Below are 26121 nucleotides of genomic sequence, written 5' to 3' on the forward strand. Positions count from 1 at the left end.
CATTATTTTGTTCCCATTTTAGAGGGAAGGTTTTCAGCCTTTCACCACTGAGTGTGATATTACCTATGGGTTTGTCATACATGGTCTTTAGTATGTTGAGGTATGTTCCTTATATACTAAATATGTTGAGAATTATCATGAATGGAAATAGAATTTTGTTAAATGTTTTCTCCACATCTCTTGAAATCATATGATTTGTATCTTTCATTCTATTAATATATCACATTGATTGATTTGTGTATGTTGAATTGTTCTTGCATCCCAGAGACTAAACCCACTTGATCAAGGTGTATGATTTTTTTAATATGCTGTTGAATTCATTGTGCCAGTGATTTATTGAGAATGTTTGCATTTATATTAATGGCCTGTAGTTTTCTTCTAATGTCCTTATGTGACTTCACTATCAGAGAAATGCCTTATTAAATGAGTTTGGACGTGTTCCCCTCTCTTCAGTTTTTTTTGTAAGAGTTTGAGAAGAATTGATGTTAATTTTTCTTTAAATGTTTGGTAGAATTCACTAGTGAAACCATCTGGTCCTAAGCTTTTCTTTATTGGGATTTAACTTGATTCAGGCTCCTTATTATTATTGGTCTCTTCAGATTTTCTTTATTCATGATTCAATTTTGGTAGGTTATATGTTTCTAGGAATTTATCCATTTCTTCTAGGTTGTCCAATTTGTTGGCGTATAATTGTTCATAGTAGTCTTTTATGATCTGTTGTATTTCTGTAGTATCAGTTGTAATAGCTCCTCTTTGATTTATAATTTTATTTATTTGGTTCCTGTCTTTTTTTTCTTGGTCTAGTTAAGGGTTTGTCAATTTTATCTTTCCATAGAATCAACTCTTTTCTATTGTTGATCTATTGATCAAAAGATCTATTGATCTTTTCTATTGTTTTCTTAATCTGTATTCCATTTATTTCTACGCTAATCTTTATTATTCTTTCCTTCCTTTTTCTAACTTTGGTCCTACTTTGTTCTTCTCTTTGTAGTTCCTTCAAGTGTAAAGTTACGTTGTTTGGTATATTTCTTTTCTTGATATATATATGTGCCTATGTCTAAACTTTCCTTTTAGAACTGCTTTTGCTGCATTTTCTAATGTTTGGTATGTTGGATTTCCCTTTTCATTTGTCTTAAGATATTTTTTATTTCTCTTTTGCTTCTTTGATCCATTGGTTGTTCAGAAGTGTGTTGTTTAATTTCCATGTACTTGTGAATTTTCCATCTTTCTTCCTGTTACTGATTTCTAATTTCACCATTGTGATCAGAAAAGATACCTGATATAATTTCTATTTCAAATTTATTGAAACTGTTTCATTGTCTAACATATGATCTACTGTAGAAAGTGTTATATGTACTCTTGAGAAGAATATGTATTCTGCCTCTGTTGGATGGAATGTTTGTTAGGTCCATTTGCTTTATAGTGTTGTTCAAGTGCACTGCTTCCTTATTGATTTTCTGTCTGGATGATCTATCCATTGTTGAGAGTGGGATATTACAATCCCCAACTATTACTGTATTGCTGTTTACTTCTCCTTTTAGTTCTGTTAATATTTACATTATATAAGTGCTTTGATAGTGGATGCATAAATATTTACAATTAATGTATAAACTCTTGATTGACTTTTTTATATTACCATAATGAAGTTATTTGTTTAGAGCATTTTTAGTTAAAATTCTGTTGTGTTGGGGTGCCTAGGTGGCTCATTCGGTTAAGCATCCAACTCTTGGTTTCGGCTCAGGTCATGATCCCACGGTTCCAGGAGTTTGAGCCCTGTATCGGGCTCTGCTGATGCCTGCTTGGGATTCTCATTCTCTGCCTCCCTCCCTCTCTTTTTCTCTCTCTCTCAAAATAAAGAAATAAACCTTAAAAAAATAAAAATTAAGAAATAAAATCTATTGTGTCTAAGTACTGCTGCCCTGCTTTATTTTGGTTACCATTTGCTTGAAACACCTTTTTCTATCTCTTCAGTCTCTGTATGTGTGTGTTCTTAAAGCTAAAATAAATCTGTTGTATGCAGCATACTGTTGGCTCTTGTTTTTTTAATACATTCTCCCATTTTTTTTGTCTTTTGATTAGAGAATGTAATCCATTTAAAGTAATTACTGATAGGTAAGGACATATTGCTGTCATTTTGATAATTGTTTTTTGACTGGTTTGTAGAGTCTTTGTTTCTTCCTATCTTCTTATGTGAGCTGATGACTTTTTGTAGTAGTATGCTTTAATTCCTTTTTCATAATCTCAGATTTTTCCTCTGTGGTGACCACGAGGCTTACATACAATATCTTATATTTATAACATCCTATTTTAAGCTGATGAAAATGATGTGACCAAAAGTTAAGCATATGGGAAATATTACTGCTATCAGTCTTTTATTTGATTAAAAATAAAAAGTTTAGGGGCACCTGGGTGGCTTAGTCAGTTAAACGTCTAACTTTGGCTCAGGTCATGATCTCACAGTTTTTGAGTTCAAGCCCCGTGTTGGGCTCTGCACCGACAGCTCAGAGCCTCGAGGCAGCTTTGGATTCTGTGTCTCCCTTTCTCTTTCTGCCCCTCCCCTGCTTGTGCGCTCTCTCTCTCTCAAAAATAATAAACCTTTTTTTTTTTTTTTTTTTTTTTTTATGAAAAGTTTAAACCCTCTGGGCCACCTGGCTTGCTCAGTTGGAAGAGTATGCAACTCTTGATCTCAGGATCATGAGCTCGAGCCCCATGTTGGGTGTAGAGATTACTTAATTAAATAAAACTTGAAAGAAAGAAAGAAAAGTTTAAACCCTGAAAAGGAAGGTGCAGTTATCACACTTGCACTGAAGAAAGTAAACACTAATCAAGAGAGTTGTTGTATTTTGGTGATGCTTAAAATAGAGAGAAGAGAAATCTACCCAGGAATTGTGTTAATGGTTAGTCACATACTCATGAAAGTAGCAGAATGAGAATAATACGACAGACAGCATGGTTCAGTGCACAGGCTCTGGAGTCAGGTACATCTGGGCTTGGGTCCTGCCTTTGTTCATTGTGACCTCTGTGACCTCGAACACTTCATTTAAGCCTGTTCTTCTTCTGTAAAATGGAGATGATAATAGTCCCTATTCATGAAATTAAATGAGATCATGCATTTAAGGCACTTAGTAAATAACTGGCATATAGAAGTGCTCCATAAATGATAACAGGGTTGCTGTTATTGCTAGGCACAGTACAGATTTTGAAAATACACAGATTTGGTTTTGAGTGCCTATACCTGCCACATATTGGCCAGGCAAGTACTTAACCTCTCCCAACCTCAGTTAATATAAAATGGAGTTAGTATCTACCTCATAGTGCTGCTGTGCATGTTAAATGAGCAGAAGTATATAGGAAGTACCTAGTGTAGATTGGATTGGATTTTGGGATCAAGTTTTCCTTATTACCACCTGCTTACTGTGATACTAGACTTTTTTTTTTTTTAATATTTGTAAACTTTAGCATTTGAGTCAGATGTCTAGTCGTCTTTAAAGGTCTTCTTGAGGGGTGCCTGGGTGGCTCAGTTGGTTGAGCATTCAACTTTGGCTCAGGTCATGATCTCACGGTTCATGGGTTTGAGCCCCGTGTAGGGCTCTGTGCTGACAGCTCAGAGCCTGGAGCCTGCTTCAGAATCTGTGCCTCCCTCTCTGTCTCTCTGCCCCTCCCCTGCTTGCGCGTGCTCGCTTGCTCATGCGCATGTGCACGCCCTCTCTCTCTCTCTCTCTCTCTCTCTCTCTCTCTCTCAAATGTAAATCAACATTAAAAAAAATGAATGAAGGTCTTGAAAGAGCACTCTAAGAATATATTTAAGTTTTCCTTAGTGCCCATTTTCCATTGTCTTTTGTTATTTCTTATTAATCTTTTCAGTTTTTAGATGACAATACTTTGTGCTTGAGGATTATAATTTTAACTTGTTTTTTTTTAAAGATTTTTTTGAGGTTTATTTTTTTATTTTTTTATTTTTTTATTTATTTTTGGGACAGAGAGAGACAGAGCATGAACGGGCGAGGGGCAGAGAGAGAGGGAGACACAGAATCAGAAACAGGCTCCAGGCTCTGAGCCATCAGCCCAGAGCCCGACGCGGGGCTCGAACTCACGGACCGCGAGATTGTGACCTGGCTGAAGTCGGACGCTTAACCGACTGCGCCACCCAGGCGCCCCATGAGGTTTATTTTTAAGAGAGAGAGAGAGAGAACACAACCAGGGGAGGGGCAGAGGGAGAGAGAGAGAGACAGAATCTGAAGCAGGCTCCAGGCTCTGAGCTGTCAGCACAGAGCCTGACATGGGGCTCAAACTCACTAACCATGAGATTATGACCTGAGCCGAAGTTGGACACTTAATCACCTGAGCCACCAGGTGCCCCGATATAATTTTCCCTTCTTAGCATAATTCTTCAGAGTGGTAAACTAGATCATTCACCCTAATCAGTCAATCAAGGATGATTTAAAACCAGCTCAGTGCCTTCCACCTTGTAACAGCAGAGGGTCCATAAGCTGTGGTCCCTACCCTTCCATCTGTTTGAGCTCCTTTCTAGTAGCTTGGGCTGAACAGTTGGGTTTTGCTTTTTCCGCTTTTCTTTCTTGAGGCTTAATCTCTGATTACTTTATAAATCTCTTAAAGGACTTTCTAGTTTCACTGGTAGCTATAATTTAACAAGCCTGTTGACATTTTGATTCTTTGACATTAAATGGCTTCATTTTTTAAGTTATTATTAATCGACTGCCTTTAGACTTTGTCTTTTTTCCTTTCATACCTGAGCTTTGATTCAATTTCTCATAAAAGTTTTATTAAGTAACTTTAAAAGAAATAGGAGGATCTTTTTCGCCTTTTGGATTATCTCTGATTTTTTTCTTCCTTGTTCATCCTAGCATCTTTTTGTAAAAAGCCAGTGTAAGAAACATTTTCTTTGGAAGTCTACAAATCTGATTCACATTCAGCAAGTAACTTAAGCTGTATTTTGTTTTATTTGTTGGTCAAATGAAGATAATACTTGCCAACTAGTTCCTGTAAAGGGATGTTCTAAAGATTAGATTTAGGATGTTTTGAACTCATGTACTCAGTGCTATTGAAATATCTCATTTTTATTATATGTTCATAATATACATACTGCTATATTTACTGTTTTATTTATTTTACAATAGTGAAATAGGATTTTTTAAATTTGTTTTGAGTGAGAGAGTGTGGGGGAGAGGGAGAGAGGGAGGGAGAAAGAATCCCAAGCAGTTTCCATGCTGTCATTGTGGAGCTCACCATAGGGTTTGATCCCACAAGCTGTGAGATCATGACCTGAGCCAAAACCAAGAGTCAGATGCCTAACAGACTGATTAACCCAGGCGTCCCAGTGAAATGTGATTTAAAATTTTGTCTTTTACCTCACTACAAAGGTATCAAATACTTGTCATTCTTTTAGAATACAAATGGTTCTATTTATGGTTAGTTTCCTAGTTTACAGAAATTGATTGGTTTTTTTAGAAAGACTAATATCAGGTGCTTAGAGACTGGACTCTAGAGCTAGATTAGTTGGGTTTGAATGAGGGATTCATTTATTATGTAAGTAACCTTGGGCAAGTAACTTCTGTGAGCCTCAATTTACTGATCTGCAAAATATAGGTAATACTAATACATGATAAAGTTCTGAGGAATAAATTAGTTGGCATATGTAAGTGCTTAGGACACTGCCTAGTACTCAAAAGCATTAGCTGTTGCTGTTATTGACAAAATAATAGATGTGTTTATGCCTTTACTATTTAGCCAGATTTTTAGTAGTATTTTTGGTAGTGAAATATGGCAGACTTTCCCCTAACAAACTGGAACTCCATTTTAAATGCAGATTGGAGGGGCGCCTGGGTGGCGCAGTCGCTTAAGCGTCCGACTTCAGCCAGGTCACGATCTCGCGATCCGTGAGTTCGAGCCCCGCGTCAGGCTCTGGGCTGATGGCTCAGAGCCTGGAGCCTGCTTCCGATTCTGTGTCTCCCTCTCTCTCTGCCCCTCCCCCGTTCATGCTCTGTCTCTCTCTGTCCCCAAAATAAACATTGAAAAAAAAAATTTTTTTTTTTTTTTTAAATAAATGCAGATTGGACAGTTAGGTCTTCTGTGGCTCCTACCCCTTCCAGGGATTTCCCACATAGCAGTCTGATGGGTTTTATACATAAGTTATTTTTGTTCTGAAAATATTATGCTTACTGTGAAAATAAACAATCCTGAACAGCAGAAGATTAACCTCTCCTTCCTCATTTCTACTTCCTAGGAAGAGTAATTATTTTCCATATTTTTATTTGGTTTTGTCATCTATTAATTTATAACCCCCTTCACAAGCTCTCTATTAGCTTCAGGATGAATTCCAACCCTTACCTTGGTCTGTGAGGTCCTCCTAGCCCCTGCCCTCCTCTCATTTTTACTTTTTGATAATTCCTGTTAGATTCTCAGGTAAAAAGTCACTTCCTCAAGGAGGTTCAGCTTAATGTCCCCACAGCCCCTGTACTTTCTCTACCATAGTGCTGTCCGGTGGGGCGAGGGGGAAGGGTCCTAGAATTTGGGAGGTGCTTTTGGTATTTAGTGGGTAGGGCAGAGAGATTTTAGATGTTCATCATTAAGAATTGTCTTAAACCCTGAACGACTTTTGAATGCTCCACTACATAGTCACATAGGGGAAAAAAATATCAGCCTAAAACCTCATATAATTTTACATATGCACGTGGAATTTTTTGCAGGATTTTAATTAAATATTGAGGTTTCTGGGAATAAAACTTTTGTATTATTGAAGGAAGAGTATACCTTGTTTTGTTTGGAATTGTTCACTATTTTGGGAAATCATGTCAATGTTAACATTTACCACATTCATAGTAATTCATCATGTTGGTGGAAACATCTGGCTACTCAGTAAATATTTTTTTGAATGTAATTGAAATTAGAAGGAAAAAAAGCTCTGAACCAAAGGGGGGTAAAGTGCTTTTCTCTTTCCTGGCCGAATATATTTGTGTTCCTCTCTCTTCCTATTGTACTTTATTCATATGCTTCATTCATAGACCACACATCTGTCTCTCTCACTAAATGAGAGCGTGGGGTGGGGGGGCAAGAACAATATTTTACTTACTTTTGAATCTTCATTGCTCATTGAGCACATGGTAGTTACTCACCTTAATATTCAGTTGAATTAATGGCAACAGCAATAGTATTTGTTCAACAAATATTTATTGACTCAGACTCTTCTGGGCAAAGAGGGCAAAAACACACTGTCCCTCTTCTCAAGGAACACATGATCTATTGCTAAGACAGCCCTGGAAATAATTATAATATGATAGTTTCTGAAATGGAAATAGCTATAAACTTTGGATCTCTAATGAAAAAAACCACTTAAGTCTTGTGGGGAGGTCCTAGAATAATATCATGGAAGAGAAATAGTATCCAGTATCAAGCATAGTGCCAAGGAAGACGCTCAGTAGATATTTAGAAATTGAATAGATGAGCATAGCTCTGAAGAATGAGAAGGAGTTTGCCAAATGGCCAAATGTAAAGAGGACGTTCCAGTGAGGAAATCCCTATTCAAAGGCTCAGAGGTATGAGAGGCTCCGTTGGTGTTTGTGGAGCGTAAAGTTTGAGGTTAAGTCATAAGAGATCAAGCTGTCTGTAGAGGTGATAGACCAAATCATGAAACCAGATCCATTCAAAAGAAGTTAGATTTTATCTTGCAGGCAGTAGAACACCTTTTGTGTGACAATTAAAACTACTATATTTCAAATCATACCATATGCCAGGCAGGTACATACAGTCCTATCACAGAGTTGATATATTCTCATTTTAGAGTTGACAAACTAAAGCTCAGAGAGATTAATTAACTTGTCCAGGTTTTTACAGCTACTAAATGGAAGAACTAGGATTTAAACTTAGGTTGGTTGAGTCCAGACTTCCTATCTGCTTTTTAAACTATAGTTTACAGCCCCTCCAGCAGAGAAGAAACTAGATTTATTATTACTTTTTTCAACCAGTCTCTACCTCGCATGATTCTCAACTCTAGCAAATTCTTTTATGTTTATTTAGTTTTTGAGAGAGACAGAGCACGAGTGGTGGAGGGGGGCAGAGAGAGGGGGAGACACAGAATCGGAAACAGGCTCCAGGCTCTGAGCTGTCAGCACAGAGCCCGACGCAGGGCTCGAACTCAAAGACCAGAAGATCATGACCTGAGCCGATGTCGGATGCTCAGCTGACTGAGCCACCCAGGCGCCCTGCAAATTCAAAATTTTTATGTACATTTAAGTTCTTAACAGTTTGGGACTCTTTGGTTTTCTGAAGACCCCAAATAGTATCTTACAGTAACTTAGTATTCTTAGTAACTTTGTATTCTGGTCCATCTTCTGTCTAGCTAGTTCAGATAACTGTCTTGGCTAATGAAATGCCTTTGGTTGGGGGTGGGGGGGGGCGGTTTCACCATGGAATGTTGTGGACTAATCAGCATGATTTGCATACTCTAAAAGAGAAACATTTGAAGTATTACTTCCCTTTTTTGAAACAGTTATATCCCAGTCTTCAACATGCAAATAGAATAGTAATTACTTCAGGAAAATCCAGTGTTCATCTTGATATTATTACAGATGTAGTTTACTATTTAAATAAATGATTTCTGCCTCAGAATTCTGGTGTCCTTGGTTAGCTTAAAGTACTTTAGATGTTACCTAAATAACCCTGCGATACCTCTGGCTACCCTAGCAGAAGACTCTTGCTAATTTTAACATTTATTTATTTTTGAGACAGAGAGAGACAGAGCATGAACAGGGGAGGGTCAGAGAGAGGGAGACACAGAATCTGAAACAGGCTCCAGGCTCTGAGCTGTCAGCACAGAGCCTGACGCGGGGCTCGAACTCATGGACCGTGAGATCATGACCTGAGCCGAAGTCTCATGGACCGTGAGATCATGATCTGAGCCGAAGTCGGCCGTTCAACCGACTGAGCCACCCAGGCGCTCCAGACTCTTGCTAATTTTAATGGCTATTAAAACGTGTAAGTTCTGCAGATACAGGTGGTGATTGTTGCACAACAATGAGAATGTACTTATCGCCATTAAACTGTATACTTAAAATGGTTAAAACACCACATTTTATGTTACATGTTTATTTTACCACAGTAAGAAAAATGTGGTATAGAAGTTCAAAATACTTGTTTCCAATAATTTGAGTAAGTTGTGAGGAAACAGTTTCTCTTCATTATACCTATCCCATCCTCATGGGTGGATCAAATTAAATGTTTTAAATACTAAACTGTTTGAGAAAAAAAAGAATTCTACTTATTTGGGTGCAGGAATAAAGATGGAAGCATGATAATGATCTTATGGGAGCTCTTATCCTCAGGATGGATGTAATGAAGATGCCTTTCCAACCTGGCTGCTATTGGCCCTGACTTCACTTTATTCAAAAGGGCAGCTAGGGAGTTAAGTAGGCTATCCAAATGTCACCTCCACTGGTGAGATGTGCATGGTTACAGCTCCCATTTATAACTGAAGTCCAAATTTTTAGGTTCCCTCCCTTTAACTTTCCCCTGCCCCCTACCCTAATATTAGTAGCAATTAAGTTTTCACCCATTAGATTCACAAAAATGAAACGAATATGCTGGTGGAGATGTGGGAAACATTTGTATTCTTTGTGAGTGTGAATTGCATAAGCCTAATAATCCCACTGGGGTGCCACTACTGTGTAGAGACATTAATACAAGAATGTTTTTTTGTGTGTTCAAAAAAAAAAAAAAAAGCATCAGCATCCTGGAAGCCAATCAAGAAGGGGTTGAACAAATTATGACCTATTCATTCTAAATACCTATGTGCATCTATTAAAAAGTGCCTTAAATACATTATATATATATATATATATATATATATATATATATATATATATATATATATGGTGGCGCAGTCGGTTAAGCGTCCGACTTCAGCCAGGTCACGATCTCGCGGTCCGTGAGTTCGAGCCCCGCGTCAGGCTCTGGGCTGATGGCTCGGAGCCTGGAGCCTGTTTCCGATTCTTTGTCTCCCTCTCTCTCTCTGCCCCTCCCCCGTTCATGCTCTGTCTCTCTCTGTCCCAAAAATAAAATAAAAAACGTTGGGAAAAGAAAAATTTTTAAAAAATAAAATAAAATAAATAAAACAAAACCAGAATGATGGGAGCGCCTGAGTGGCTCAGTGGCTTAAGCTTCCGACTTCTGCTCACGCCATGATCTCCCAGTCCGTGAGTTCGAGCCCTGCATCCAGCTCTGTGCTGACAGCTCGGAACCTGGAGCCTACTTCGGATTCTGTGTCCCCGTCTCTCTCTGCCCCTCCCCTGCTCTCACTCTTTCTCTCTCAAAAATAAATAAATGTTAAAAAAAAATTAAGAAACAAAACCAGAACTATATGCATGTTTGAGAATACAGAAAGGTGTAGCAGGATTAATATCATACTTAATACTGATTCTGTCGTGGACATAAGCTTGGAGGTAGGATTGAACTAACTTTATGTGTATAACCATATTGTTTGATTTCTTGTCATTTTTGTAATTGTTAAGTTTCTGAAGTAAAAAGAAGAGGGAAGGCGAGATCTGTATGATAGAAATTGTAATAGGAATTAATTTGGATGACTTGGGATGGGTACAATGGAAACCTTGGTACTGGTAATGATCATAATATATTTTGATGTGAGCATTGGTTACACAGGCATCTTCAGTTTGTGAAACTCCCATTTAGTTGTATGCCTATGATTTGTACAGGTTATGTGTATTTGAAAGTGTATTAAAATTGTGGCACAGCAATACAAGGGAGTACTATCATGTTTTTAAAAAATACTTTCAATAAATATTTAATATATGAAGTTGGACAAGAAACAGCAATCCCATTATAAAATATAAAGTACATATAAGCACACAGAATAAAGACTGGAATAAAAACATTATAATATTAATAGATATGTTTAGATGATCGTTGTGGGGGGGGGGAGGTTTGTTTTAAGTAAGAACAGTTTTTTGCATTGGGTCATTTAGGAAGTCCATAGGAGATGGTGAGCAAGCCACATTACAGGATATTAACCAGAAAATAAGGGTGAAGGAGAGAGGAAAGTTTTAAAAAGAAAGGAAAAAAAGGAAGAAGGAAAGAAAAACAGTGCTAACTAGAGACCTACAGTAAGGTCAGGTAATTTTAACCCCTACTAGGGAGGGACTAATTTCAGTTGTCAAACCATCATGTAGTAGTAAAGCCTTATGAAAAATTCTCTTTCAGCATACTCAGTTTGATTTTTACAAATAATTTATGCTTGATACTTAAGTTTTGTTTTTGTCTAAACATTTAGTTTTAATGAAACTGTGTCACTGATATAATAGTTTCAACTGATTGTAGCAAATGCAACTCTTAGTAGCTTAAGAAACCCATACTCTGCCCAGTCTTTGCTAATTAACTGTGGTAATTTTGCTCAGACCTTTTTGATCCCTAATTGGCACATGGGGTCAAATATACGTCCCCAGGTTGGCTAGAGAATCAAATGAGAAAATGTATGTGAGAACACTTTAATAGAATTAAACACCATCCACTTATAAAATTACGTTACTTGTCTTGTTTTTCCTTCATCCCAACTAAAGCCCTTAGTTGTGAAATGTGGTTATTTGAGATGTAATTTATTTCAGTTAAGAGTTCAAAAGTTTAAGTTTATAAAAGAATGCAGTTTTTTTCAATCACGTGCAAATGTAAATGCAGTATTTGGTGTTTATCAAGATGTGGGTTGTGATTGCAATATATTTTTAATGTTTTAGACTAAATATTAGTGCCAGTTATATCGAGTTGAAATGTAAACATTTTTATTTTTTCTAAGTATTGTTGAATTGTCGGGGGAATTACCAGGCTTTTCCCTCTATTTCAGTCATTTTCCATTATTCACCATGTTAACTTAAAATAACTAATACCCCATATCAGATCTCTTCAGGTGTTTCTCCGGGGTTTTGATAAGGACTCGACTTCTGATTAGTCCTTAAATCAGTAATAAACTGTACGGAACTCTAGTTAGGTTGGGTTGGGGAAAAATGCGTGGCACTAGGACCCAGGGGGCTCCCGTGAGCGGATCTAGGGGCCAGATTGCAAATTCGCGGTGACTCAGTCTGGTCGGCTCCTTGCGCTCGGCGGCCGCGGCGGCAGCAGCAGCAGCAGCACCAGCAGACGTTGGCGGCCGAGCTGCTAGGATCAGTTCCCCCGGGTTTCGCCGTCCGAGACTTCTTTCGGGGCACCCCAAGCAGGTCCGAGGCGTGTGGGGAGCAGAGGGGTCGTTCTGGCGGGGAAAAGGGGGTTGCTCGGCGCGGGAAGCCCTCGGGCCTGTGCACGGGGAGTAACATTTGCTCCGTCTCTTCCTGTGTCTGGCTTTATTTGCAGCAAACCAAGATGGAGTATGAGTGGAAACCTGACGAGCAAGGGCTTCAGCAAATCCTGCAGCTGCTGAAGGAGTCCCAGTCCCCAGACACCACCATCCAGAGAACCGTGCAACAAGTATCCTTTCCGAGGCCTTGCCGACGCCCGCGCAGCTCGCCCCGCGCGGGGCCCGCTCCCGGCGGTCGGGTGGCCCCCGCCGCCCCTCCCCCTCCTCCCGCTCCCCGGATCCCTCCGCCCTCCGTCCGCTTGCCCGCCCGCGGGGAGAGGCCCGTCCGCCGCCGCAGCTCTTGCCCGGCGCCTCGCGCACGCGGCCCTCGAGCCCGGGTCTGGGGTGTTGCCGCGGCCGCCGGCTTCCGGCCCGCGGGAGGCGGGGGCTCCCGGCCGCCGCCCGCGATCGCTACATGTGCGCCCGCCCGGCCGCCACGTCCCCGCCCGCCCACCGCTGACCTGCCCATGGGGCGGAGAGCGGCGCGGGCGGGCGAGGCCCGGGTGCGGCGCGGACCCCGGCCCCCCGGCTCCACACAATGCGCCCCGCGCCGAGGGGGCAGCGGGTCGAGCGAGAGTCCGGGTGGAGTACTCTGCGTGCCAGACGGGACTCGCCGGCCGAGCGTCCGACCAGAAATGGGGTGGAGCTGGCGCGGGGTTTAAACTGCCGCCGCATTGGGCCTGGGGTTTTTTTAGGGCCCTTGCCCTAAAAGTGCTGGAGACCTACAAGTAGGGGGTCCCAGGCCTCACCCCAGGGCTGCTCGTGCTCACACCTGTTGCAGGCTTCCTGGCTCCCGAGTGAAATAGTCTCTGTGGCTCAAAAGGTTGACTGCTCAGGTACCCAGTATTTAAGGAGTTTGCTGGGGTAGCGGTCATGTTGCTGTGATTTTAGAGACCGAAAAGGTTAAAAGCAGCAGCAAAACCTCTGTTGTGTTTTCTATGGTGCCCTGAACTGTGGGCAAATAAATATCGGATCATTGGATCCGATAAAGGAGACAAATTTACTCACCCAGTCATAAATAACCTTATCCCTGTTATGTTGAGACCAAAGAAGTGAATTCTTTAAACAATTTAAGTCTGCTTTTTTGCAGAAAATCTCTTGATTTTTATTGTTAGTCAACAGCAAAACTAGAATTTGGTAAGTAAGCCCTTTAGGGCTTAAACATAATAACACTTGTAAACATGAAATTATATACAATTCCATGAGAAATTCTGTTAAATAAGTGTCGAAGTACTGCATTGCTGTAACTTAAAACCTTTAATAGAGGAGGAAGCACGTAGCTTCTTGGTTAATATAATACTGCTCATTTAAAACCAAAGGGGATAATGCCAGTACCAAGGGAAGGGTAGAGTTTTGGGGTGTGTGGGTGCTTGTATCTGAAACCCTGTGGTGGCCCAGTCTTAATTTGTGTTGTTATAGTTGTAGGAATGATAGAAGTTGATATTTATTGAAATAATTACGGATATTGTATGACAGTTATTTCTTAAGGGAGCCAAGGCTATAACCACCTTGTAATTTTTTTCTGTAGCACTATAGATTCCTGTCTTGGTACTTATTTATTAAATACCTTTTATATGCCTGGAACTGTGCTTGGGCTAACCATCAAATTTATAGTTTATTCTGGGTGCCTGGAGCATAGTATGCCTTCTGCAAAAGAAACAAGTTAAATTTCAGTAAGCGAATAGTATTTAAAAATACGTATTGCTTTATATTTTCTAAGTGCCTAATGATGGATGATCTTGTTCCTTTGTGACCTTAGGAAAGCATTTATTTCATTGTTGTTTTTGTATAGGCCTAATTACCTCTTGCAAGACCATTAATAAAATTTGGATAGAAAGCTCAAGTAAATTTTAGCAGGAAATATTTATGAAAAATTACCACATCAGTATGCTAGTCTTTGCCATTGACTAAAGAAAAACCATTGGTTTTTTTCTTGGTCTAAGAAAGTAGACTTTGGAAATTTTGTAGAGAATGCTTTTGCTAGTTAATCTGACCACTACCTATTGAGGGTGTTCTAGTATGTAATAAATAGCTAATACAGTGTACCTAGAGTTTGTATCAGGGATTTAATTTAAAAATAAATTTAGGTCTGCTGAATAAAAACATTTGAATATTACTGTCTAAGAAAACAATTAGTGTTAAAAAAAATTACAGGTTAAGAGAGCATGAAGAAAGATGTAATAGAGTATCATGCCACTGTTGACTGCCAACAGAATGAAATACCTGCACATTTATGTCACTGGAAATGTTAGATCTTGGGGAGGGGGCACAATTGTGGAACTGTTGCATTTCAGTAATTTCATACTGACCTTACATAATAAGATTTGATAACAGACTTGTGTTTAAGTGGCATTTAATATTCAGTAGAATGAGTCTAGTAAATGAGTCTAGTAAAAGCATTTTTGATTTCTAAGTTGAAAAGCCATTTTATAAAGTTCTGTAAATGATCTTTAAAGACCTGTTTTCATTTCTTTGCGATGCTTTTCATTTTTGTCATTATTTCTATACATAAATACCTTTCTGGTTAAGGTTTTTAAAGTTCAAATAAAACATTCTCTTTTGAAATTTTTTTTTTTGCTACGTTGAGCATATACCCTGTTCAGAACTTGGCTTATGTTGTATTGAATATAATTGATATAAAGTATTAAGTTTAATGTTTCAGCCATAAAGCACCAAAGAGATTTAACATAACCATTAGTGCATTCTTGGAATAGTGTATTGATGGTTTTAGTAAGAAAATTTTATTCTTTCTAAGAAAATGCAAGTTTTAAAATATCACAAATGGGATTCCTGATTTTAGATTGAAAATGCTTAATTTTTTCCTTAGATACATTGAGAAGTTTCCTTAACTACTGTTTGTTCTAGAAACTGGAACAACTCAATCAATATCCAGATTTTAACAACTACCTGATTTTTGTTCTTACAAAATTAAAATCTGAAGGTAAGTGAGGTTTGTATTGATAAAACTACTTGGAAATGTCTTCAAGATATATGAAAATTTACTGAGAGTTACTAATTTCAAAGGTTTGCGTTTTATAGTAACCACTGGTTTACAGATGTGGAATGGACAGAGAGATTTAAGAGTCCACTCTAAAGTTTAATTTAGATCCTTAATAAACATTCGATTGTTAATCGGGTGTTTTTATCATAAACTCCTTCATATTCTGTTAATGAAAAGAGTATTACGGAGTCTACTTTGGTATTTTGCTTGAATCCTAGTACGTGAATGTCATAACAGATTGAATGCAGGATTTACTCATTAACTGAATATATGTGGATTCATAGAAAACAATTCAAAGTTCATATAACCAAAATGAAAAAATCACTTGTCCTGTCACCCAGAGAGAATTTATTATTATTCTTGATTAATTAATTCTACAGTCTTATATGGCTATTTACTATTTTAAAATTTAATTAAAATTGGGATCATTCTGTTTATAAACTTTTGCGACTTTTTTAAAACTTCTAACTGTATATATTAAACAGTATAATGAAACTTTATTAACTATTCTTTTACAACGATTTTATTTAAAAATTTTTAATGTTTGTTAATTTTTGAGAGAGAGAGTGTGAGCTGGGGAGTGGTAGAGAGGGAGACACAGAATCTGAAGTAGTTTCCAGGCTCTGAGCTGTCAGCACAGAGCCTGACGCGGGTTTCAAACACACCACAAGATCATGACGTAATCCAAAGTTGGACATTTAATTGACTGTGCCACCCAGGCACCCCAGTCTACAATAATTTTAAACTTAAATTACTTTTGTGGCAATTCAAAGCATGAAAACTAGTTTTATTTTTTAAATGATATGGTCATTTTATCGTATATATGTCAGTGTTACCCACTAGACTTTATTCATTCATTTCTCAAATATTTATTGAACACCATTTCATTTCCAGGCTCAGGGGCAATGAAAGTGAACAAAAAAATAAGAATTTCTGCCCTCATGGAACTTACATTGTAGTGAGCTGTTTTTTATCGAGTTACCTGAATATTGAAGATTCTCTTCCTGGAACATTGTCAGACACACAAAAGGCGTGAAAATACTTATTATTAAGCAACTGATTGGCCTCTACTTGAAAGCACTATACCCTGTTCAGTGATTAGTGTTTCAGAAGCCATAGTGCAATTATTTAAAAAACAAACAAACAGAAAAAAAAAAAAAAAACAAAACAGGGCACTTGGAGTTGGGAAGTCTTACACTCTGACACTGATTCTGACACTGATTTTACCTGTCTTACTTTTTCCAGCTATATAATGCCCTGTGTTAGACTGCCAGACCGTCTTGTCTGTAAGGGTTAGACATCCAAGGCTCTAGTGGGTTAATTGCCTTCATGGGTAGTAAAATCTCCCTAATCTTACAGATTTTAATACTTTTATCAGATTTAATATTTTTATACAGTATAGTAATTTTTTTAGATTAATTTTGAATGTTAATTTTAGGGATTTTAATTTGTGGTTGAGGGATGTAATGGCAACTTTAAAACTTTCTAAATCTGGGTTTTAAGAAACTGAAAATTCCTTCAGCATATCTTGAAATTAAGCAACGAATATTCCTAGTTTGATAAATGTACTTGATGCTTTGTTTCTTAATATAGAAATTTATTTTTCCCACATACTAATTTGTAATCAAGTCAGTGTTACTCATTTTTTAAAGAACTTTATATTTAGGAAATGAATTTTTCTAAACTAATTGTTTTACTTGAAAATTTTAAATTTATTTTCACCAGTTCATCTATTCTCTGTCCTGTCCATCTGCACATCCTAAGTTCCACATATTAAAGATGTTTAAAATATTCTTTCTGAAAGCTTTTTTGAGATGTTAAGAATAAATAAGTATTTTTAAAAGCAAACAATTCAAATCACGAGCGGTTGGATATAACTGCCTCCAATTTATTAGTCACCATTTTTCACAGGACACGATAGAAGCTTAACATTTGTTTAACAGTTAATATTTCTTGTGCCTTATTTATTTGGGACATGAGCTTGCTATATTCCATTTTCTATTTAAAGAAAGACCTGGCATTGGGATCATCCTATTAGTGAAGGAAGGTAAATAACATCTTGAAGTGGAAATGCTTATTTAGTAATCTTTTGACCATTTCTCTTGTGAATTTGTTTACTCTGAATCATGGAGGAAAATTTTAGATCTGGAAGAGACCTCAGAGATAAGCTCATCTAATTCCCTCGCTGTACAAATCAACAAATTGAGGCCCAGTAAAGTAAAGCCTTAACTTTAAAAAAAAAAAAAGAAATGGATGATCAGTGGCTCTTAATGCATTTAGGAGAGAGGATATTTTTTATGTTAATGAAGATAAATATTTTAATATAGAATGCTTTATATTTTTAATTTTAAATCACTTCTACCTTGTGTTGTGGCCTATTAAAACTCGTCTTGTATCATTTATTGTAAGAATGATAGTGTATATTATAAACAAATATGTTATTTGAATTAAAACTATCTGAATTATTAAGGGCTAACAAGACAAAAAGGATTATTGCTTGTCGAAGTTAAATATCTAGCTATTCATTTATTATATGGCAGCTTTAAACTTGCAAGTGAATTTAGAAGTGTTTTTGTTTCATTTTAACTTACTCATTGGAATGGGTTGTAATTGAAACCAGAAAGAAGTTACTAGATGGTGACAAAAGCTTTTAGCCTGTATTACTGTGATGGCCTGAGTGGGGTTTATGAGCAAAGAAATTTTGCTATCCTTTTGCCTCTCCATATGCTTCACCCTTTAATATTTCAGTGCCAATCAGATGATGGCAGCATGCTACAAAATAGAACAAGCTCGTGGTATTTTACTTATTTATTTTTTTAATGTTTATTTACTTTGAGAGAGAAGGAATCCCAAGTAGGCTTCGTGCTGCCAGCACACACCTGACATGGGGCTTGAACTCAGGAACCCTGAGATCATGACTTGAGCCCAAATCAAAGTCGAACACTTAACCCTAAGCCACCCAGGCGACCCATGGCTATTTTATTTTTTTAAATAACGTGTGTAAAACAGTAGTGCTGTAATAGCATATTCTACTCACCACAACTTCATGTCTTCCAGTGCTTTGAGGAGGGTGATACTGTAGAATGCATCAAGTGTAGACTTGAGCCAGACTCCTGAGGTTCATATTTTGACTTCCTCACTTAATAGCCTTGTGTGACTTTGGCAGAGCCCTCAGTTTCTTCATTTGTGCAGTGGGATAATAATTCCTGTCTCATGGGGTTCTGAGGATTAAAAGCACACTATTTGCAATGCACTTAGCAGTGTTTAGTACCAAATAAGCATTCAGAAGATCCTAACTATTGCTAATATTGGTGGTGATGTCAGTTGGTAAAGCATCAATTACATTCTACTAGTGTTAAATTTCTTCTTAAAAATTTGTTAACACCCAGCTTTGGACTAAACGTTTTAATGTAAATTGTATTTAACTTCTGGAAATTTTAAAATTGTTTTACCCTTTTTTTTTTTTTTTTTTTAGCTCAGAGTCAAGTGAAAAACATGATATAAATGAACGTCACTTATTTGTATGTGAAGGTGATCCCGTATTTTTTGTCGACTTAATTTTTTTAATAGATATTTTTAGTCACTAATACTTTGAGATCTGTAATTTGATGTTTATATCAGGTCCCAATAAAACTTGTGTGCAGTGGCCCTATGTAAACTAAATTAACTTTTTAAGTCAGTGGTTCTCAACCAAGTGCAATTTGGTCCTCCCTTGCCACCTACCCCACCCCTGCAACATTGCAGACATTATCTGGAAACATTTTTGTTACAACTTGGAAAGGTAATACTGGCATCTATGGTCAGGGGTACTGCTCAACGTCATAGGATGCACAGGACAGCACCCGATAAAGAATTATCTGAGCCACAATGTCCATGCCAAGGTTGAGAAACCCTGAACTACACATCATGGAGCTAGTCTTCTGATAATTATTTATGATAATTTTTTCCTGGTTATAGCAAAATTATTGGAACGTTGGAATCAATTTTTGAGGAGTATTTTAAAAGTTAGCGTCCTTGATACATTTTGAAATGAAAACTACTTTGAAACTCAATAATATTTTATTACAGACGAACCCACAAGATCATTGAGTGGTCTCATTTTGAAGAATAACGTGAAAGCACATTTTCAGAACTTTCCAAATGGTGTAACAGACTTTATTAAGAGTGAATGTTTAAACAATATTGGTGACTCCTCTCCTCTGATTAGAGCCACTGTAGGTAAGTTATACTGTTACAGTTTTGCTTATTCTGTTTGTAACTGGGTTGTTTTTTGAGATGATAGGCTGTTTTTTTTCAGCTTTATTTTTTGTTTTTTTTAATTTTCTTTTTAAATGTTTATTTTTGAGAGAGTGAGAGAGCTCGTGAGCAGGGGAGGGGCAGGGAGAGAGGGAGACACTGAATCTGCAGCAGGCTCCAGGCTCTGAGCTGTCAGCACAGAGCCTGACATGGGACTCGAACCCATGAACCGAGAGATCATGACCTGAGCTGAAGTCGGACACTCAACTGACTGAGCCACCCGGGTGCCCCGAGATGATAGACTATTTCTGTAGGAATTTTTGTTACCCATTTCATGTTGAATTGTGAGGGAGGGGGGAATTTTTCATTGCCACTTCTAAATGCTTTGGAAGTAATATTATTTATTATAGTAAAATCCCTTATTTAGTGAGACCTTACTCACTGGTGGTTGGTTTAATCAAAGCTGGTTAAAATGGGGCATTAACAAATGGTGTTAATGTAGGATCACTGCCTTTTGCTTGCGTTCCTTGTTACCTGGCTTCCTTGTGTAATGCATGGAAGCTTTCTTTAAACGGAAAGGAAATTTTATTAAAACAACGTAAGAATGGGACCTTAAATCTTATTATGCTCTACTCTTGTTTTTAATATTTGCTTTGTCTAATTACAGCAGTTTTTTTAGTCTTTTCAGAGTGTTCAGCTTGAGTGAAAGAACGACTATCCGTTTATTGAATTAAGATGTTTAATTTTTTAATTATAGCTGGTGTAAATAGGTTTGGGAGTGAACACAACTGACTATTGGTAACATCAGTTCGTGGAAGCAGAACTAGGCAGGTGGAGTCTAGAGGGGCCTAGTAATGGGCAGTGTTCAGTATGCTATGGGGCTTAAGCAGCTCAATTTTACAAGGACCTAGAAATAGAAAGCTTCTGTTAATCTAGCAGGTTGGTTGAATGGAAATTGGTTACTGAGAACTTCCATAATGATTCAGTCATTTTCATTAAAAGTTCTCTACTTTTGTATTTTTTGTCTCATGGGTTTGAAAAGTGCCCAGTTCATCTTTTACTTAAAATAACCAAAGGCTCTGTGGCTTCTCTCAAAATATTAACGTCTTAATTATGCACACTGATTTTACATGGGATGGGTAGAGGTCATTTCTGTTTTGAGAAAAGGGAATCCCTAGTTTATTCTGATGGACCCTCCTATGCCTTTCCAGTGCTCTGCCAGCTCTTGACACTGGTAAAAAGAATGGTGAGTGTATGCCAGACTTTAAAATTTTTTAAATCTTCACAGTACATATTAGGAATCTTGCCAAGGAAGTTTATTTGAAAAGACTACATTGCACTGACTGTGATAATTCTTTAAGCAAATATAAAATTATTTCTCTTGTTTAAGAACATATGGTTGGTTTATAATTTTATTATTTTAGTGACTGTCATTTGTGTTTCAACAATGTGGGAACGTTTCTGTGGAATGAATTCATAGAAGTAGCATTACTGGGTCAAAGTGTGGTGTTTAAGCATTTAAAATTTTAATAGGTATTGCTAAGTATACAAATTTTCACTCCCACCTTTGCTATATACACTGAGAATTACAATTTTTCTCTTTTTACTGGGATGCTAGGCATTAGAAGATTTTTTGGGAGTGGTTGAAATTATATGGGCCAGTTAAATTTGAATTTGTTGGTCTTTGACCATTTAATGCTTTTCTAGCAGAAGTAACGAATGTCAGCAATCTGTTAGTGCCAAATTATAGGCTGGCATTTAATTTTTATTACTGCTTGTTTTAAGACATGGTTGGCTTTATTGAGGCAGATCCAGAGCTTTCTCTCTCCCTCACTTCTTACATATTTTAACTTCAGGAAAGAGTAAATGGCGAGAAGGAACAGCTCTACTATTGGCCTTGCTGCTTCTTGATTTTATTAGAATATTTTAAAGGTTATGTCTGAAAATGCTATCAATACATTGATGACCTTACCATGTAATTTAGAATGTTTTTAGTGCAGAGTACATATTGACCAACAACTTTACATTTTTTAGCTCTTTGCCATTGAGAGCAACATTCTCAAAACTAACAGTGGAAAATTGAAAAACTGTTTATACGCCCAAACTGTAGAATTTGCTACGGTAATGGTCATTGAGTACTTACTGTATTTATTATGTGCCAGGCATTTTGTTTGCATATCTCACTTCTCAAAGTAACAAGAGAACACTTTTTTTTTTCTTCACTTTTACAAATTAGTAGTTTGAAGTTTGGAGTACTTGTAATTCACCTACTGTCAGTGTTTATACAGATCTTATGGTACTAAAAGATCTAAATCATCAAACATCCTGTATTATCTTATGTTAAATTTGCTAGGGCAGAGGAAAACACTAACACAAAATTTATTGCATTATTACCGTGTATAACAAAACTTTTTTGTTACGTATTTGTATATTTGCAAGTTCATTAACTATCACAACTGATCTATACAACACAGTTGAAACAGTCTAGTCAGGGTGACATGATCAGTCAGCATGTGCCCCTCAGCCTTCAAGATGCAAGATCACTTTGACAGTGATTCAGTTCCGTAAGTGGGAACTGTTGGAGAAGTGTGTGGGTCTTCCACACCAGAGGGATTATTGGGCACAGGATTGTTTTCACTTGATGGCTCATCTGCTTTCACTCTCCCTACCATGGTCTGTGGCTGAGATCCTAGCTTAAGTCAGAGAGCAGATTGCAACTTTCTTAATGTATTTTTGTTTGAAACTAACAGACTCCTACTCATCACCCAGTGATTAAGCACATTTTGGTATATTTCTTTCTACTCTTCTGTAAAAGAGGAACACTTTTGACCCTTGAAGAACACAGATTTAAACTGCATGCGTCTGCTTTTAGGCTAAATTTCTTTTTTCAATAAATACAATAGAGTATTCTAAATGTGTTTTCATTATGATTTTCATAGCATTTTTTTTTCTGTAGCTTACTTGTAAAAACAGTACAATACATGTAATACACAAAGTATATATTAGTCAACTGTTTATGTTATCACTGAGGATTCCGGTTAGCAGTAGGCTATTAGTTAAGTTTTGGGGAGTCAGCAGTTATATGTGGATTTTCGACTGAGGGGAGCCAGTGCCCCTAACCCCCCGCATTGTTCAAGGGTTAACTATAATTTTTTTTTTTAAAGGAAGAAGCAAAATTGTTTTTATTCAAAAAACACTATTAACTACATAGAAAGTCCTAAGGAATCTAGGAAAAAAATCTAAAACCATTATGTGAATTTAACTAGATTACAGATTCCAAAAATCAATAATCAATTGTATTTCTGTATATGTACTGGCAAAAAAAAAAAAAAATCAAGCCTTGCTTTCTCATCTCTTAATGGTATTATAATTTTAATGTAGCCCAGTTCACCAATCTTTGTGGGTTAACTTTAATTTTAATGAGGGGAACTACTGGTATTGTTAGAAAAGGACAGCAGTAGTTGTTGCCCTTTTTGTAGTACAAAAAGAGTAGTCTTTTTGTTCAGATAATTGTTAAAATACAAAAGAGGGCAAAGTGTTGGAAAATAAGATTAGAAACATCTGATTTATGCTGTGGTTTTTCTACAGGTGTGCTGTTGTGGAAAGGGGGGTCCTGGGTGAACGTTACTATTTACATGGTATGGAGGTCCTGGGCTGATTTGAGGCGTTTAAGTGAAAGTGTGTGCATGTGTGCATTCACATGGCGGTATCTGACATAATGCAGTCAGATTTCCTAAATGTGTATGTTTTCTTTCAAGGTATTTTGATTACAACCATAGCCTCCAAGGGAGAATTGCAGAATTGGCCTGACCTCTTACCAAAACTCTGTAGCCTGTTGGATTCTGAAGATTACAACACTTGTGAGGTAAAGAAATTTGCTTCTTACATACTTTTTCTTCTCTGTTTTTCTCATCTAGTTGTGTATTTGTAACCTTTGAGAAAAATAATTCTATGAAACACAGAACTTCAAAACTTAGAAGTTTCAAGTTACCCTTTTGCTTTACATTAGTGACCATTTATCTTACTGTTTTCTATAACGACTGTTAAGTTATAAAGGTTCTTTACTATAATTCCTACAAGAAAGTGCAATTGTTTAATCTGTGTAGTAGTTTTCAAAGATTTAAATTTACCAACCATGATTACTTTTTTGCTTTCTCTAGATTGTTTCTGTGCCTCTTATGACATGTCCACAGTATATGTAATCTAGTTTTTATCATGTAGTAATTATAATCTCGTTTGCCACTCACTGATCAAATTAACAACAACCTTTCCATATGGGAAAGGGAGTCTGTGTGGATTCCTCATTTTATGTATCTCTTTTATTAGCCGGCTTCACATTTGTGTAGAAGTCTGTTTTGAATGGGAACCATTTTAGGTGTTTTTGCTTCTTCAAAGGCAGGGACTCCTCTCCCTCTCAAGAAAGCAAGCCTTGCTCGTAGACAGGACAAGCACTGAAATAACCTAACAAAATCAGGTGGCCTTTTGACTTGACAGTTTGTCGCCTGATCTGAAAGAGGAAAAGGAGGGACTGGAGAGAGAGGGAGTAAGCAGAGGGGTCTTTAAAGTCACACTTTTCCCTCCCTAAAAACAAAAACAAAAAAGACGTACCTTCCCATATGTACATTTTCCAATAGTGCCTTGGAAATACACTGGTAAGATTACAGAAGAACTGAAATAGTATTTGTATTCAGCCATTAAGTAAGAGTTGATTAAAATTTAAATCATGCTTTGGTATAGTGGTAACAACACGAAAGGAGATCAAAATTTTAGAAAGCAGTTACCAAGAATAAAAAAATTAAAACCACAGTAATCATGAAATTATGGAGCTTCTATAGAAGTCATATTTTAAATATTTATTTTGAGAGAGGGGGAGAGGACGTGAGCGGGGGAAGGGGCAGAGAGGAGATCCCAAGCTGGCTCTGCGCTGATAGTGCGGGGCTTGAACCCACAAACTTGAGATCACAACCTGAGCAGAAACCAGGAGTTGGACACTTAACCGACTGAGCCACCTAGGCACTCCCATAAGTCACATTTTAAAGAGAAAGTATTCTTCTGTTAATTGTACGAGGAAAGTAAGTACCAGGTTTCTGCTCCTGATGGAATTGCAAGCAATAAATGAGATGTTCAAGGTGGTTAGTAGGTTGCATGTTGTGTACTGGCAGGAGCTCTAGGTTAACCCCTTTGGTGTAAAATGGATGTAGGGAAATAGTTGCTAATTTGAATTTTTTGCCCGTTTACCATGTTTTGTCACCATTACCCAATGAATGGTTTTACCTATAAGTAATTTTTAAAAGATATTAAGACTTCTTTTTGACCTAAAATTGAAAAGAATATTTCAGGAGAAGTGAGCTTTTTCAGTTAGATATTTATTATAGTCCCTCCCAACCAAAATATCCTTTAATTTTAAGTCATTAAATGCTAGGATAAAAATGTACTATTATGTTTAAGCTAAGATTTTAGATACTTCAATGGTAAAATGATTTCTGTATTAAAATTGATGACTAAATGTATGGGTTTTATGAGAGCTGAAAACATTCATACAAATTAGTCAATATTCTTCAGTTTGCTTTTAAAATGGCTTCATTTATGGGGCACCTGGGTGGCTCAGTTGGTTAAGCGTTCGACTTCGGCTTAGGTCATCATCTTATGGTCTTTGGGTTCAAGCCCTCTGTCAGGCTCTGTGCTGATAGCTCAGAGCCTAGAGCCTGCTTGGAATTCTGTGTCTCCCTCTTTCTGTGCCCCGCCCCCCTCCCCCCACTTGTGCTCTGTCTCTATCTCAAAAATAAACATTAAAAATAAAATGGCGTCACTTTTAATTAATTGTAATAATTTAAATATCTTTCACAGGGAGCATTTGGCGCCCTTCAGAAGATCTGTGAAGATTCTGCTGAGATTTTAGATAGTGATGTTTTAGATCGTCCTCTCAACATCATGATCCCCAAGTTTTTACAGTTCTTCAAGCACAGTAGTCCAAAAATAAGGTATCTGTGTAGCCAGTATCAAATTAATTTGTAAACTGTAAGCCTGACCACTCTCATTTTCCATTACCTAATATTTTTGTGATTGGCAGAAGATGCTGATATTCCACAAAGGTGAACTTCAGTAGTTGAAATGTACTCCTTTCATAGCAAAACACATGAAATGTGAACTTTATCTGATGAAATTTTCATCCAATACGATAGTTCTCTACCTTCTAGATGGTATGCTTCAAAGATCCTTTGTGTAAGGCTGAAAGTTACTGTGTTTTGGGGATGTTGTCATGTTGTTTTTGTTTTAATTTATGAATCTTGCCAAGTACAGGTACCTTCATTTGCAGCTTTGTGGTAAAAATTGCTCCAATACGACATCTGAATTATTTAGTAATTTCAGTTTAAGCGTTTTACATCTAATTTAAAACACTTTGAGGGTGAAGGTAGAAGAATTTTTGAGTACACTCAGATCAGTAGGGCCAATTGGCCACAAGTTAACCTTGGCCTGCTTTGTTTTCCTGTTACATCCCTAGTTCCTTGAGAAGTGCCTAGCATATAGTTGTTGA

The 26121-nt window shown here is 37.3% G+C and overlaps 1 protein-coding gene across 4 annotated transcripts in view; it reads left to right on the top strand.

Moving 5' to 3' along the window:
• TNPO1 (transportin 1) overlaps positions 1 to 26121 on the top strand; it is a 97576-nt gene that overhangs the window by 27209 nt on the left and 44246 nt on the right. For all 4 annotated transcript variants that reach the window (XM_023257308.2, XM_023257302.2, XM_045061945.1 and 1 more), the window contains exons 2-6: positions 12367 to 12480; positions 15215 to 15290; positions 19419 to 19568; positions 23345 to 23451; positions 25434 to 25567. In XM_023257308.2, the coding sequence (XP_023113076.1) occupies positions 12376 to 12480; positions 15215 to 15290; positions 19419 to 19568; positions 23345 to 23451; positions 25434 to 25567 (572 nt within the window). In that variant the 5' untranslated portion in view covers positions 12367 to 12375. The remainder of the gene's footprint in view (positions 1 to 12366; positions 12481 to 15214; positions 15291 to 19418; positions 19569 to 23344; positions 23452 to 25433; positions 25568 to 26121) is intronic.

This window comes from Felis catus, chromosome A1, assembly GCF_018350175.1.
Source record: "Felis catus isolate Fca126 chromosome A1, F.catus_Fca126_mat1.0, whole genome shotgun sequence".
Classification (NCBI taxonomy): Eukaryota; Metazoa; Chordata; class Mammalia; order Carnivora; family Felidae; genus Felis; species Felis catus.